This window comes from Stegodyphus dumicola, chromosome 2 (assembly GCF_044657685.1).
Source record: "Stegodyphus dumicola isolate Sdum_Otavi_A_Nest chromosome 2, ASM4465768v1".
Taxonomy (NCBI): Eukaryota; Metazoa; Arthropoda; class Arachnida; order Araneae; family Eresidae; genus Stegodyphus; species Stegodyphus dumicola.
The window spans coordinates 32,999,141-33,014,932 of NC_140769.1; the positions used below are offsets into that span (position 1 = coordinate 32,999,141).

At 37.1% G+C, this 15,792-nt stretch overlaps 1 protein-coding gene across 7 annotated transcripts in view; it reads left to right on the forward strand.

Moving 5' to 3' along the window:
- LOC118190443 (uncharacterized) overlaps window positions 1–15,792 on the forward strand; it is a 495,778-nt gene that overhangs the window by 453,177 nt on the left and 26,809 nt on the right. For all 7 annotated transcript variants that reach the window (XM_085810552.1, XM_085810555.1, XM_085810551.1 and 4 more), the window contains one exon: window positions 443–599. In XM_085810552.1, coding sequence (XP_085666678.1) covers window positions 443–599 — 157 coding nt within the window. The remainder of the gene's footprint in view (window positions 1–442; window positions 600–15,792) is intronic.

Consider the following 15,792-nt stretch of genomic DNA (forward strand, 5'->3'; position numbering starts at 1 on the left):
CTTAAATCTTACATATTGCACAGAATATTTATAAGCTGCATATTTGCTCAACACCGAGCCCAGTCGATATGTAATATATATTCGCCTGCATTAATTTAAAAGCATCTTAAAATTATGTATTCCGCACATAATATAATATATTTCAATTTTATTCGAAGCACTTGGAGAGTAGAAAACATCCAAGTAAAATAACAACCAATTTAATTTCATTTAACGCTAAGAAAAGAAGAAGCAGTTTGTTCAACCGAATTCCGAATCACCATGTAAACTGTGTACAGGTAATTTGTGTTCGACTGCCTGAAGAAGTGAATAGTTATACATTTAAGAGCAAATTATTGTGAAAAATAATTTCAAAAATATTTTCCATTTTTAATATCAGAAAATATAACATGGTTGGGATTAACCGGTCATTATTTTTAAATATAATCTTTTTTTCATTAAGCCCGAACGAAAGACTTCGGAACCACTGCAGTAGTGTTGATGTTCGTAGAGCCTGCAAAACTGGAACCAGAAATTGACATATCATACATAGAAGCACATCAAGATGCTTATTTCACCATACATGGACCACAGGCTGAAATTATCTACGCTGATCAAAGGTAATGAAAGCTTTTGTTCCGCTATTGTTTAGTGTACTCAGATTAACGAAATGAAACAGTTATATTTATCATGTTAGTGAGATAGTAAATTATTCATATATCAAGTTGGAACTTTTAACAAGCTCATTTCATTTATATTATTAAAAATATTTAGATTAATTTTGAATTTTATGCGATTTAAGGATATCTAAACTGTTGGGAAAATTTGAAGAGCAATGCTTATAAAACATATTAGATTAATGAAGAAGCATCACAATATGCTTATGACCAACCAAAAGACATTTTTTAAGATAAAAGGCGGTAAAACAGACATCTTCATTAAGAGTCTCAAGTCTTATGAATGCTGAAGATCTAGAGAGGTTATATTGTAGAAGGTACTCGGAGACAGAAAAAGTACATCAGTGATTTGGAAACCCTCTTATGCCGCAAATTGGTGATTTATGGGCTGAAACAAACTGTGTTTTAATGGCTAATAATGCCTCGTGCTATAAAATAAAAATTTCTGATTCTGTAACTAAAAATAATATAAAGGCAATGCCTTGCCGAGGAAATGGTCTGGAGCAGCGATTTTCAACCGGTGGTACGCAAAGAAACAAAGTATTTTTAACAATTAAATTTTTAAAATCTCCTAACCCCCCGCCCCCCCCCCAAAAAAAAATAGTTGATAGAAATTTTTTGTGATCAAACTGAACCGGAAAAAGAAAAATTAAAGGCAATTCAGATAAAGCTATCAAATTTTTATTGCCTTTTTTGCACAAAAGATTTCCTATTTGAGGATCCTTTTCGTGTTTGTGATTTTCCAATTTGTGTGAACAAGGATTTTTTTTCCATGTTATATTTGAAAAATAAATACAGAACAAAATTAAAAGGATTCTAATTTATGGTTAAAGCTAAGTAAAATAAGACCAGACATGAAAAAATGGAATCTTATCTGTTAAACAGCCCCAGATTTCATACTAAATTTTAGAACTATTCACACTAAAATTCTACAGATAATTAACTAATTCTCACATCAAAATTCACACTAAATTATAGAAATTTTAGAATAACGTAAATTTTGATAATTAAAATGCTAACCAAGTTTTAATCTAATATTTTTAATGTGGTATATTTAATACAAATAGCCAATAGGTTGTGCAAATGGCAAAATATATCTTTTTATAACATTTTTATTGAGAAATTGAAAAACAATCATTATAAAATGTAGTAGTGGTACTAAAGTTTTTCAGTTTTGAGGTACGCGTTAGTCAAAAGGTTGAGAACCGCTGGTCTACACATGATTTCAGTCAATAAAACGGAGCAAAGCAGAATAAGCAACGAATTGGAACCCATCTAAATTCAGAAGTGGTAACATGCCATATTTGTTTAAACAATAGTGGAACTGCGGTGCTGAAGGACACATACGACGAAACTGCAGAATACCCCAGGGTACGGATGTTAAGACCGCTTCTAACAAGCAACAAGGAAACTAATTAGTGGCTATCTCGCGGGGCGGAGGTTGCCAGATAATGAAAAGCCCCCGTTTAAAGCAGATTTTCAGATTTCTGCAGTGAGAGGCGGCAGTAATGGACTTTTCATAATAGGACATATTAATGGAATTCCGTGCAATATGACTATAGATACAGGAGCCAACGTCACCATTATCCGAAAAGATTTGGCTCAACAACTAGGAAACAAACTTATGTGGACGCCGCCCTGCGTTACCCTCCAGACTGTGTCCGGTGAGAAGATCGACATCGACGGAAAAGTAAATGTTAACATCACGTTTGGAACTGCCGCTTACCATCACACGGCATATGTAACAGAGATCACTGATTCTTGCATACTCGGATTGGACTTTCTAAGGAAATACAATTTTTCCTTGGATTTTAAAAATAACGAATTGCATTCTACATCTGAGGACATAGCGTTATTTCTAGTTAATGATGAAGAAGTTAAATCTGTCCATAAAATCATAGCACAACACAATATCACAATACCGGCAAGAACAGAAATTTTACTTCCTGGATCCCATAGCCGAAAACAGAAATTTCTGCTACGGCATCATAGAATATCCCAATAACTGTAATAGCCCAAAAGGAGTACTAGTAGCCTCAACGCTCGTCGACCTATCCAGAACGGTTATCCCGGTGAGAGTCGCCAATGTAACTGAAAAGTCGAGAGTTATTAAGAAAGGTGAAGTGGTTGCAACATGTACTCCAGTAACCAGCGTTGAAAGAAAGAGTAACATCCCCGAATCCGTGCCCTCAGAGAGCATTACATAGGAGTTATTGCAGAATGCACAATTAAACGATAAAGAGAAAAATGCTGCCTATCGCGTCATTAAAGATCTTCAAGTTGTTTTCTCCCGCTCGTCTTCCGACGTGGGTCGAACTAGTTTGACACAACATAGAATAGATACCGGCTATCATCCCCTGATCAAGCAACATCCAAGACGTCTACCGTTTTCTGAACAGGAAGAGGTGCGAACACTGTTAAAAGATATGGAAGAAGGCGATGTCATCGAGCCTTCAGCGAGTCCATGGGCATCTCCCATCGTTCTTGTCAGAAAGAAAGATGGCTCAACAAGATTTTGCGTTGATTATCGCCGGTTGAATGAGGTTACGAAGAAAGACAGTTACCCTCTTCCTAGAATTGATGACATTCTAGACACTCTTTCTGGAAGCAAGTGGTTCTCAACACTTGATTTAAAGAGTGGGTATTGGCAGGTAGAAATCCATCCTGATGAACGAGAAAAGACGGCATTTACTACGGGACAGGGACTTTGGCAGTTCAAAGTGATGCTGTTTGGACTGTGTAATGCGCCGGCAACATTCGAACGTCTTATGGAAACTGTTTTGAAAGGCCTTTCTTACGAAGCCTGCCTGATATACCTGGACGACATCATTATTGTCGGAAAGAGTTTTGAAGAACATTTAGAAAATCTTGGGAAGGGGCTTCAGAAACTGAAAGAAGCCAATCTGAAGCTGAGTCCCGCTAAATGCAAATTGTTCCTAAAGGAAGTGACTTACCTGGGACATGTCATCTCTGCAGAAGGTGTACGCACGGATCCTGAAAAGGTATCAGCGGTTAAATCCTGGAAACGTCTCGAAAATGTCCATCAGCTGAGAAGCTTCCTAGGGCTTTGCACCTACTATAGGAGATTCGTGAAGGACTTTTCTTCCATCGCAAGACCCCTTCACAAGCTGACAGAGAGCAAGCAAACGTTCTTGTGGACAAAAGAATGCGAAGATGCATTTAACAACTTAAAGGAAGCTTTAACATCTGCTCCAATCCTGACGTATCCTCAGCTCGACAGAACATTTATTCTCGACACGGACGCGAGCAATGAAAGTGTCGGTGCGGTTTTGTCCCAAGAAATAGACAGACAAGAACGTGTAGTAGCGTACTGGAGCAAATGCCTGTCTAAACCGGAGAGGAATTACTGTGTCACCAGGAAAAAGTTGCTCGCATAGTCAAAGCTGTAGAACATTTCCATCATTATCTATACGGCAGAAAATTCCTCCTCCGCACGGACCATGCCTCATTGGCCTGGCTTTTAAATTTCAAGAATCCTGAGGGTCAAATAGCCAAGTGGATACAGAGACTCCAAGAATATGACATCACTATCCGTCATCGTAAGGGATCATCACACGGAAACGCCGACGCCCTGTCTAGAAGACCTTACCAAGAAAGCTGCCGATATTGTTCCAGGGTCGAAATACGAGCTGCTGACTCCAGTCGCAAGACAAATTACAACATCAACATCGGCTGATCGAGACCCGTGGAGTAATGATGAAGTCAGGAAAGACTAGCTGTAAGACCGCGACATTAAACCCATAATTGATTTAATGGAGTCATCAAACAGAAAACAATACTGGGCACTCTGGAATTCACTTCACATTCGAAACGGCGTCTTATACCGGAAATTCGAATCGGATGATGGGAAGACGTTCCGATGGCAACTGATACTTCCAAGATCCCGGATTCCTGATGTCCTTAAAGAACTACATAACAGCCCTACAGGAGGTCACTTTGGAATTATGAAGACCTTACAGAGAGTTCGTGAGCGCTTTTACTGGAATAATGCGAAGGATGACGTGCAAAAGTGTTGCCGATCTTGCGATGCCTGTGCAGGTCGGAAAGGACCGAGGAAACGCAGCCGAGGCAAGCTGCAACGTTACAACGTAGGTGCGCCGTTTAAACGTATCGCCTTTGATATCTTGGGACCTCTGCCACGAAGTGCTGATGGCAACAAATACATACTCGTTGTCATTGATTACTTCACCAAGTGGCCTGAAGCTTATCCTATTCCTGATCAAGAGGCTGTCACAGTAGCTGAGGTAATGATACAGCACTGGATTTCCAGGTTTGGAGTGCCTCTTCAGTTACATTCCGATCAGGGAAGGAATTTTACCTCGGCAGTAATCAAAGAACTATGCAAAGTACTCGGCATTGACAAAACTCAAACGACGCCATTGCATCCCCAGTCGGACGGCATGGTAGAGAGGTTCAATCGAACCATCCTTAATAACCTCTCAGTGGTTTCCAGAAACCAACAGGACTGGGACAAGAAATTACCACTCTTTTTACTGGCTTACCGTGCTGTCCACGAGACTACCGGCTATTCTCCATCACAGATGCTCTTCGGTCGTGACCTTCGTCTGCCTTGTGATCTATTGTTTGGCCGCCCTCCGGATGCTCCTTCATCATCTGAGGAATATATTCAAGATCTCCAGGCCCGGTTTGAAGTGATGCACAACTTTGCACGAGAGCGAGTCAACTTGGCGACGGAGAAGATGAAGACCCGATACGACACAAGAGCTACTGAACATAAATTCCACGAAGGAGACAAGGTGTGGTTGTGGAATCCGACTCGACGGAAAGGACTTTGTCCGAAATTACAGTCACCTTGGGATGGTCCGTACACGGTCCTAAACAGGCTGAATGACGTCGTGATTCGGATCCGTAAGTCTTCGAACTCTAAACCCAAAGTCGTTCATTACGACAGGTTAGCTCATTACTATGGTCATAGTAAAACCTACTTGGCAGGACATTACTATCTGTAGCTCTACAACAAAACAGTACTGGGCACTCTGGGATTCACTTCACATTCGAAGCGGCGTCTTATACTGGAAATTCGAATCGGATGATGGGAAGACGTTCCGATGGCAACTGATACTTCCAAGATCCCGGATTCCTGATGTCCTTAAAGAACTACATAACAGCCCTACAGGAGGTCACTTTGGAATTATGAAGACCTTACAGAAAGTTCGTGAGCGCTTTTACTGGAATAATGCGAAGGATGACGTGCAAAAGTGTTGCCGATCTTGCGATGCCTGTGCAGGTCGGAAAGGACCAATGTAATGTAAATAACTGTAAAATGTACCAAAGTAATGTAATTGTAAATAGTATAAGACCATGGTCCTTTTTGTTTTTAAATGTGTATTTGATTTGATTTGTATTTAGTATTTGATTCGTATTTAATAGCATTTGATTTGTTTAAGTTAGTTATTGCATTTATTGTTCATGTTGTTCGATATTGTAATGTAATGTTTATGCCTCAGTTGCATTTATGCCACAGTTGTAAGTTTAGCTTCCTGTCCAGGGATTGTACTGCCCGGGACGTGCAGTCCTTGGGAAGGGGGCAGTGTTACGAATTTGGTATTTAAAAAGCTAATGTTAGTTCAATTATAAATTAAATGGTTTTATTTCTCGCGCAGTGCAGCGCGTGACGAATATTAAAAGAAAGCTAAGCCGGAAAATTGAAAATACAAGAGCGTGTGCATTAAATAAATAAATATCTCTTTTTGATTTCGAGAAAGTACTGGAAAATTCTAGCGTGTGATTTTAAAATCTTATAAAAGGAGGAAAACATTTCAGTTTGTAGTAGTTGCTTAGTTTGTTGTTTAGAAAACTGGTCTTGTTTATTGTAGCGAATTCGCGGATTAGCGTTCTTTAGCTGTTTTGAATTACGTTCTATTGGACATTTGAGTAGTTAAAAGAAAACTACTGTGAGATATTGTAATACTGCATGATAATTTGAGAAAATTTAAGCATTTTTGTTGTGATAATAATAAATTTTTGTTCATTTTTCATCGGACTTGTGCATTCATTTCATAACGAACCCGTACGCACGCAACAATATTGACTCTATAATTCTTTTTATATCTTCTGTATAAAACCACACAGCATTTGGAAGCATTTAGGTTAATTTTCCATAGTGATCACCATTTAATAACTTGATTGATTTGAAGTTGGATTTTATCTATTGCCAGTTGCAGGGTTTCTTGACTGTGACAGTATGACAGTGTTATGAGCATATTTGAGGATTTTGGAATGAAAAGGCATTAACAAATGTCATTAACAAATATATTAAAAAGCTTTGGAGAAAGACAGCTCCCTTGAGGGACCCCACTAAAAATGGTTTTTCTTGCAGAAGTTGCTTCACCGTATCTAACTTGGAAAATTCTTCTCTTAAGAAATGAGATGAGCAAATGAATAAAACTGTAAGGTAATAGTTCTAAACTTATTTCATTTGCAATAGTTATTCCTATTAAACAATAGTATTTAATAGGAAGTTGGATAATTTATGGATGAGCATTGCATGCCACACTCGATCCAATGCTTTTTCAAAGTCGAGGTAGCATGCAGCAACTGCATTTTTCTTATTAAATTCCTGTGCTATAAATTCAACAAGATTCAGAATCTGATGTGTCGTGCAGTGACCCTTCCTGAAGCCAAATTCTTGTTTATCTAGCAATTCCAATCTTTCTAGATGGGTGGTATTAAGTACTCTTTCAAATAATTTACCTATGGCTGGTAATAAGCCGATAGGCCTGTAACTGGAGTTTGTTTGGGGTCTTTGCCTGGTTTCAGAATATTAATAATAATGGTGTACTTCCATTGCTGTGGGAAGTAGCTTAATCTGATATATGAATTGAAGATATTGGTGAGTGACAATAATTCTGTGAGGGAGAGCTGGCTTCATTATTGATGTAATCAAAGCCTTTTGCTTTTTTCTTCTTAAGGTTTTTAATAAGCTCTTTAATTTCTCTGGAAGAAGTAGAAGAGATATAATCAGTTGATGGGCTATTTTTGATGCTGCTCAGAGAGTGATTAATTTCGTTTTCTTGATCTGAATGATTGTTAGGGTGATCTTTGAAAATATTTGGCCAATTCATCAGCCATTATATTTTCAATATCACTTTCAGAGTGATGTAGGGTACCCATGTGATAGTTAGGATGGGAGGTATACTGTGAGGTGCTCCTGGGGGATTTAGCTATTTTCCAAATGGAGTTTGGTTCTATGGAGGTATTTTCTATTAATGGCGTTCTGAAGTTGATTTTAGTGATCTCTTCTTCCACATCTGCATTGGGAAGAAAGGAGGATCTGCAAGGATAATCTTGAAGTAGTGAATTAAATTTTATCCAGTTCATTTTAGTGTAGTATTTTGGGTTGGAGTGGTAAAACCATGGAAGTTAAAGTTGATAGGAAGATGATCCGAGCTTAATTCCTCTTTAACCTCTAGAAGGGGGATGCTTGAGATGTTTTTGAGGAGGAGGATGTTCAGAATTTCTCCCTGCCCATCATAATGGTAGCGTGTGGGTGAACCAGGAGCTATGAGGCGAATGTCATTGTTGATAATGAAGTTATTAAGTATAAATCCACTTCTATTGTTGGTTCTGCAGTTCCAGGCGTTACTTTTTGCCTTAAAGTTCGCAGCAGTGATAGTAGGATATTGATAGGAAGTAATTAATTGGAGATCTTGATTATTGAGGATATTGTTGGGTGGGTTGTAGAGATCGTGTTGGAAAAGTCCAATCCTGAAATGTGCAGAGAAACAGGACACGTAACTCAACGCGCCAGTGTGCCGTTCGCGCGGAGAGAGCTTGTTCATTGGCTGCTTGTGGCTCCCAGCGCAGTCTTCTAGGAGATATTAGGTGGTCATGTGATTTTGAGATCCAGTAAAAAAGGCGATTAACCTCTCCAGCCGCTTTAATGCACCTGTACAAATTTTGAGCGACTCAAGTCTGGAAGCCATTGGCGGTACCAGGTTCAGGAACTCACTCGTTTTTGCAATACAAAAACAACTGCTTTCAATTTCGCCAGACCATTAAGGCCTCGGTTACGCTGGGTTCCAGCGCACACTGGCATCATCGGTAACGAAATTGCAGACGAACTTGCTAAGGAAGCAGCAATGAGTATTTACCTACCAGAACATCCACAATTGTTCCCAAATTCCTATCTCAAGAAGACTACATATGCACAGCTAATTTCCAAATGGCAAAGTAGATGGAATGAATCAATCATCGGAAGACGTACTCTTCGTCTCTTACTGCACGTTTCCACAGATGTATCTTCGTTTTCATCAGCGCTAACTACCTTCTTCAGTGGCCATGGCCTATTCCCGACGTATCTACACCGTTTTGGAATCACTGAAAACGATATATGCGAGTATGGACAGCAAGGCAATCTTGACCACTACGCTTTCTCCTGCGAGTTTACAAAGAGATACCTTCTGTCCAAGCCTTCAGAATCATACTGGAAAGAGTGGGCATTGCGCTTAATGAGGCATAAAGGTGCACTCAGTTAAATTAATAAATTTATTTCAGTACTGCAGTACACACTACTGTTAATATACACATTTATGAGCATATATTCTGAATAGTTTATTCAAGTTACAGCCTGCAATCGTTGTAACTTACTATTGTAAAATTATTATTGTATTTTTGTAATTTTTTTCATTATACCGTGTTTAGTAGTATTGGTAATGTTATGTACTGTTTTTACTTATTAATTTCTCAGTAATCATATTCTGCTTATGTACTGTTTTTATGCTTGGCATACCGAATGTGTATATTGTTATATTATATATTGTTCATATACTATACAATTATGTTCAAACATGTCTGTATTTAGGTACTTAAGTTCATACTTTAGCTTAAGTCTTCGATTTTCTGTTATAACCATTATCTGTATTAATGAGGGTACACATTTTTATTTGTTAATAACTGTTGCAGGTTACCCATGGAAAGGCCATTGATAATGCATGCAATATGTGTACAGTAACTGTGTTATGTTATAGGAAGTCAGTATTAAGATACTTGGTTTAAGTCTTCTTATGTACTGTCTTATAACTATGTGTACCGAATGTGTGTATAGTTACACTATATACTGCTCTTACACTATGCAATTATGTTCAAACACGTCGCTACTTAGATATTCAGTGTAAGTCTTCTACTATTTGTTATAATCTAAAGTATTACTAAGGCTATCCATATTAATTTGTTAATAACTGTGGCACGTATCCCCATGGAAAGGCCATTGATAATATGTATAATCTATGTGCAGTAACCATGTTATGTGATAGCTATGCATAATAGCATAACGGTTTAGTAACGTCTGATCACTGTGTATTATTGTCAGGAATAATTCCACGGAAATATCCACAATGGCACGATGGTATTTTCCTAGAACTTCGGACTCTCCACTTCTAATTTGACTGCGAACTCATTTAGTGATTTAAACACGAAGGCATATTATAGTCTAAAGTCCCCCCCCACGATAGTCCACTATAGTCCCCCCCCACGATTAATCGTGGCATTCCTATGCAAGGTGACAAAGCAACAACCTACCCTGTCCATGAAACTCTTCAGTGACAACGAATAAATTTATGTCTGTCAGTCCTACCCTGAGATTCTTCCACCAAACAAATTCCGCATGGATTTCTAGGACGGAAGCCTGCTCCGTGTCGTACACCCCCTAAATTTTGCTCATAGAACTTAAACGATTGGATTATAGAAACGATTGGATCTCCAAAGTCATGTGATAGATAAAATTATAAAGTGAAGATATCAAAGGTCTTACAGTACAAATGCAATAAAAGCATAAAATACAGAGGAAATTAAGAAAATACTAAAGTAAAAATGTCACGATAACAGTCTGGGTAATGGAGTTGTCGTAATGGAGTCAGATATGCTGCGAAGGACTGAGTAATTTGTCATTTTCGAGCACTTCATATTGAAATACTTCTGAACAGTTTACTGTTCGACAGTTCACTGCTTTCAGAAAGAAATTCTTGTTGAACTTTCAGAGTGTGGTGTGTATTCTAGGGTTATTAAGATCCCGTGAAGAAAGTCCGTACTAACCACATGGTGGGCGTTTGTAATAATTCGTAGTATACGGTTTTGTAGAATAGAGTTTTCACGTTGGCAGGAGTAATAGCAGTTCATGCTGACGATGCTTAGGTAATGACCTGTTTAAGAATTCAGATTTAAATTTTCCTTTAAGGCTAAGGTTAAAATTTCTCCTTAGCAGCGGATAAAGGCTGTGGATAACTCTTTTGTTGCGAATATGCAAGGTCTGTCCAGGTGAGCTTTTGGTTAAGAATTACCCCAAAGTAATATGCAGTTCTAACTCCTTGGACGTCTTCGTTGAATAATTTAATACTTCAGTCACGCTGGCTCATGATTTTATATTTCTGAGTAAATAGCATTAAGATTTAGTATGATTAATGCTTATCCTGTTTTGCATCTAATGGATCTGTGAGAATAAAGCTGCATCCAAGAGATAATAAGAGGTTTTGTAAACAATAACAACATTTATTTACAAGAAAATATATGAAAATTTCAATCAATTAGAGTTATATTATGAGGCATCTCTGCCTTCCATGTCCTACGCCTTTAGTATCATGCCTGCCACTGACTATTGGGACGAACACAGCGCCTTCTAGTCAGAATGCCGCTGGAAATATGTAATACTCCCCACCTGAACTCACTTGAGTTCACTTACCATTTAATTTTAACTAAATTTACATTCAGGAACCATTTAAAATTACAAGAATAAAAATATACATAGCATATTATATCAAATCAAGCTTCAAAATTATTCAGTCGCTTGACATACAAAAACAAATTACACTTTTAACTTCCAAAGAAAATTGTTCAAATATCAAGCCTTAAAATATAAGCACAATTAAACTATTATTAACACACAGATAGAACATTAACAGGTTGCAACTCAATTAAACTAACAAAATTAAGGATTAATTTCCAAATTATACACAAGTTGTACTGAGCGTTTTATTTGTCCTTTAGGAGTCTGAATAAGAAGAGAATGAACTTTTCCATCTCCTCCAGGATATAGCTCTAAAATTTTCTCCATCATCCACATATTTCTGGGATAACGTTCATCATTAATCAAAACAATATCATTCACTTTAAATGAAACTATTTTTCCTGGTTGTGGAGAAATATAAGCTGATCTTAGATTAAGTAAATATTCCTTTCTCCACCTGTTCCAAAAGTGATTCAAAAGTGTTTGCTGATATTTATATTTCTTTAACAAAGAATTCCTTATTAACATTAAAATTTTCATTTTTATGTTTTATTACAGCTAAAGACACCAACCTTTTACCAATAAGAAAATGAGATGGGGTGAGTGGAAAGGGTTCTGAGGGTTCGTTGTACACATCCGTGATAGGCCTGGAATTAACCAGAGCTTCAATTTCAAAAAAAAAAAAAAAAAAAAAAAAAAAAAAAAAAAAAAACCAGTTTCCAATTCCTTCAAAGACAGAGAGGATCGTCCAACAATTTTCTTTAAGCAGGTTTTAACCGTTCGTATCTGTCTCTCCCAGAAACCTCCCCACCATGGACCTTTTTTCAACTATAAATTTCCAAACTATACCTTTAGAAGCAAACACATTTTTAACTTGATCATTATCTATCTGATTCCACCATTTTTTCAATTCACAATTTGCTTTTTTAAAACCTTTGACGTTATCAGGATATATAGTGGAACATAATCCTCGACGAGAAACAAATTCTCGGAATCCTAACAAAAAAGAATCAGCACATATGTTAAGAACTACTTCTAAGTGTATACCTCTTGTCACTGCACAGCTGAATATAAGTAAATAACACTTTGGATTAAAATCACAAACAAGAAATGGTCCGGCAAAATCCACACGGCGTATATCAAATGGTGGATGCTCTTGAATTCTATCAGGCGGTAAAGGGGCAACCACCTGCATTCCAGATTTCACTTTGAATCGTCTACAAATCAGACAGTTATTTAACACTTTTTTCACAAAATGACGACCTTTAACAATCCAGAATTGTTCTCGTAAATGTGTTAAAGTTGCATCAACACCTAAATGGCACATTTTAGTATGAGAATCACAGATACGTAGTTCAACAAATTTATTATTAGATGGAAGAAGCCAAGGATGTTTGGCTGGCATATCGTTACTTGAAAACTGTAAACGTCCCTTTAAACAAAGTAAGTTATTATCATCAAGTTCAGAATTCAAATTAAATATGGGTGAACTCCTATCGATAGTTCCTTTAGAAAGAAGTTAGGTAACTTCTGTACTATAATGCTTGAATTGAGTAGCTTTGATCCAAAAACTCAAAGCTTGTTCGAGTTCTGGAGCACATATAGGTCCATTTAATTTTGTAGAATTAGGTTTAGAATTGTGCACAAACCTTTTAATCGAAGCAGTAACACGCAGTAATCTACTTATTTCGCTGAAGTCATTAACGTCCAGTAACGACGACATAGGTTAGTTTACATTAGCTGAACTGGTTACCAGGAATTAACCAGTGCAGTGCGTCGCTCTTTCACTATAACGCGTTCATCACAGATGTCATTAAAATGATGTAGCTATTCTTGAAGAGGCCACGAGTAAAGCGGTTTAGACAACCAAACAGGGCCTGACCACCACAGAGAACTTGTAAGAATCCTACTAGCCGATTCTCCTCTAGTAGTAAGGTCTGCGGGATTTTCGGAGCCACTGCAATGGTTCGAACACTCTGGTAGAGTCAGCGACTGTACTTGAGCTACTCTGTTGGCGACAAATGGTTTCCATTGTTTAGAAGATCCTTTCAACCAATGAAGGACGATTTGAGAGTCGCTCCAAAAGAAAATTTGTTTCGCGAAATTAGGAAATAGACCTTGTAAATAATTTCCTAAACGTGCAGCGAGGAGTGCTGCCATTAACTCTAATCTTGCAAGAGTCAAAGTTTTTAAAGGAGCAACCTTACTTTTTGACATTATAAAGCTCACTTGGATTTGGCCATTGCAATTCACGTACCTTAGGAACGCAACAGCCCCATATGCCTTGGGACTGCATAGACTCCAACTACTACGGATTCTCCGTAGTTTCTACGGAAATTCATGAAAAACTACGAGCTACGAAAAGTATGGAAAAAACTACGGATTTTACAGAAACAAGAGCAGGAGAACCAGTACGCAAAACGGAACCAAATAATTCATCCGATGATTGGCTGAATACTCGTGTTATCATATATCACGTGTTGAGTGCGTTCCTAGTTTTGAAGAATTAGCCAATCGTAGATCAGTAACTCCAACCGTTAACGACTTATCAATAGTTCCACCCAATTGTCTGTCTCCCAGGTTCCTCGCTGATGCGTGTTTAGGCTGCATTCGGCTGCATTGTGTAGTTTACGGCGAGAGCTTAGCGTGTGTCTTGTGAACTGTGAATCAGGTGAAAGATTTTTAATCATAATGCTGCCTCGAACGAAGAAGCCAAATTATCAAAGCAGAAGTTTAAAGATTCATATTCTTCAGAATTTCCATGCATTAAAGCGTCCGAAATTTCTGTGAATCACGCACACTGCAGTGTATGCAACAAAGACTTCTCAGTTGCTCATGGCGGAAAAGATGACTGTAAACGGCGTGTGTTTTCTCAAAAGCATATAGAACTTGGCACCGTAAAATCTAAAGAAATAACAAATTTCTTAATAAAAGATGATGAAACAGATCCTATAAAAGCCGAATGCTATTTTGTTCTTTTTTTAATTGAACATAATCTACCGCTTTCTGTTTCGGATCATTCCAAAGAGCTTTTCAAAGCAATGTTTCCGGATTCTGCCATAGCAAAAAAATTTAGCTGCGGTCATACCAAAACTGCTGCTATTGTGAAAACGCTTGCAGAAAATACTGTTGCTGATATTATAAAATCAGTGTGCAGTACATCATTTTCTCTAAGTACTGATGGAAGTAATGATAACAATGATAACAAACTGTACCGATTGGTTATAACATACTACAGTAAAGAAAAGGGAGTGATAATTACTTCATTGATTTCTATTTTAGAATGCACGAATAATACAGGAGAAGGTATTTTTAATTGTATACATGAAAACTTTAAAAACAAAGGTTTAGAATGGAAAAATTGCTTATCATTTTCTTCAGATAATGCTAGTAATATGATTGGAAAGTTTAAAGGTGTAGCATCATTTATCAAAATGCATCAACCAAGTATAATCACCCGAGGTTGTCCGTGCCATCTCTTGCATATAGCTGCAAAAAAAGCTACTGAAAAATTAATTGGCTCAGAAATTGAAATGTTGATAATAGATATATATTTTTACTTGGAGAAAAGTTCGAAACGGAAGCATAGCTTCAAAGTTGCTCAACAAATTTTGGGACAAAATGCAAAATCTCATAAAATTTTGAAATATTGCAGTACGAGATGGTTGTCTCTTTTAGAATCTATAACAAGGATTTTGGAACAGTGGGATGCTGTGATAAATTTTTTTGGAGATAAACCAGATAACAGTGAGAATGAAGGAAAGAGATTGCAAAACATTAAAAAAATTTTACAGTCACCGACCACCAAATTGTACTTGTTATTTTTGAAAAATACTTTGCCTTTGTTTATAACAGTAAATATTAATTTGCAACAACAAGCTCCTTATATACATAAATTGAGAAGAGAACTTTTTGAACTTTTAATGAATTTATTTGTTAGATTCGTAAAACCATCAGTAATTTCTAAAGAAAATGAAGATGTTACTCTAACGTCTATTCCATTTCAGAAGTATAGTAAACAAAAAGAAAATGAAAATTTAGTGATTGGTGCGGAAACAAGACTATATTTAAAAAATGCCAAGTTGAATGAAAGTGAAGTGAAATGATTTTTCAATTCTGTGCGAGCTTTTTTTGTAACTGCATGTTCATATATAATTGATAAATTTCCACTGAGAGATCCATTTCTAAAACATGCTGAAGTTGCGGACATCAACTTGAGAACTGAAGTCTCATTTTCATCTGTTCTTTACTTGATGAATACTTTTCCATCCATTATTGATGAAAAATATCTTAATCAAGTAGAAATTGAATTTTCCATGTATCAAGTAGATGATTTGAAAGAAATTGTAGATTTGCGTATTGATATAGCATGGG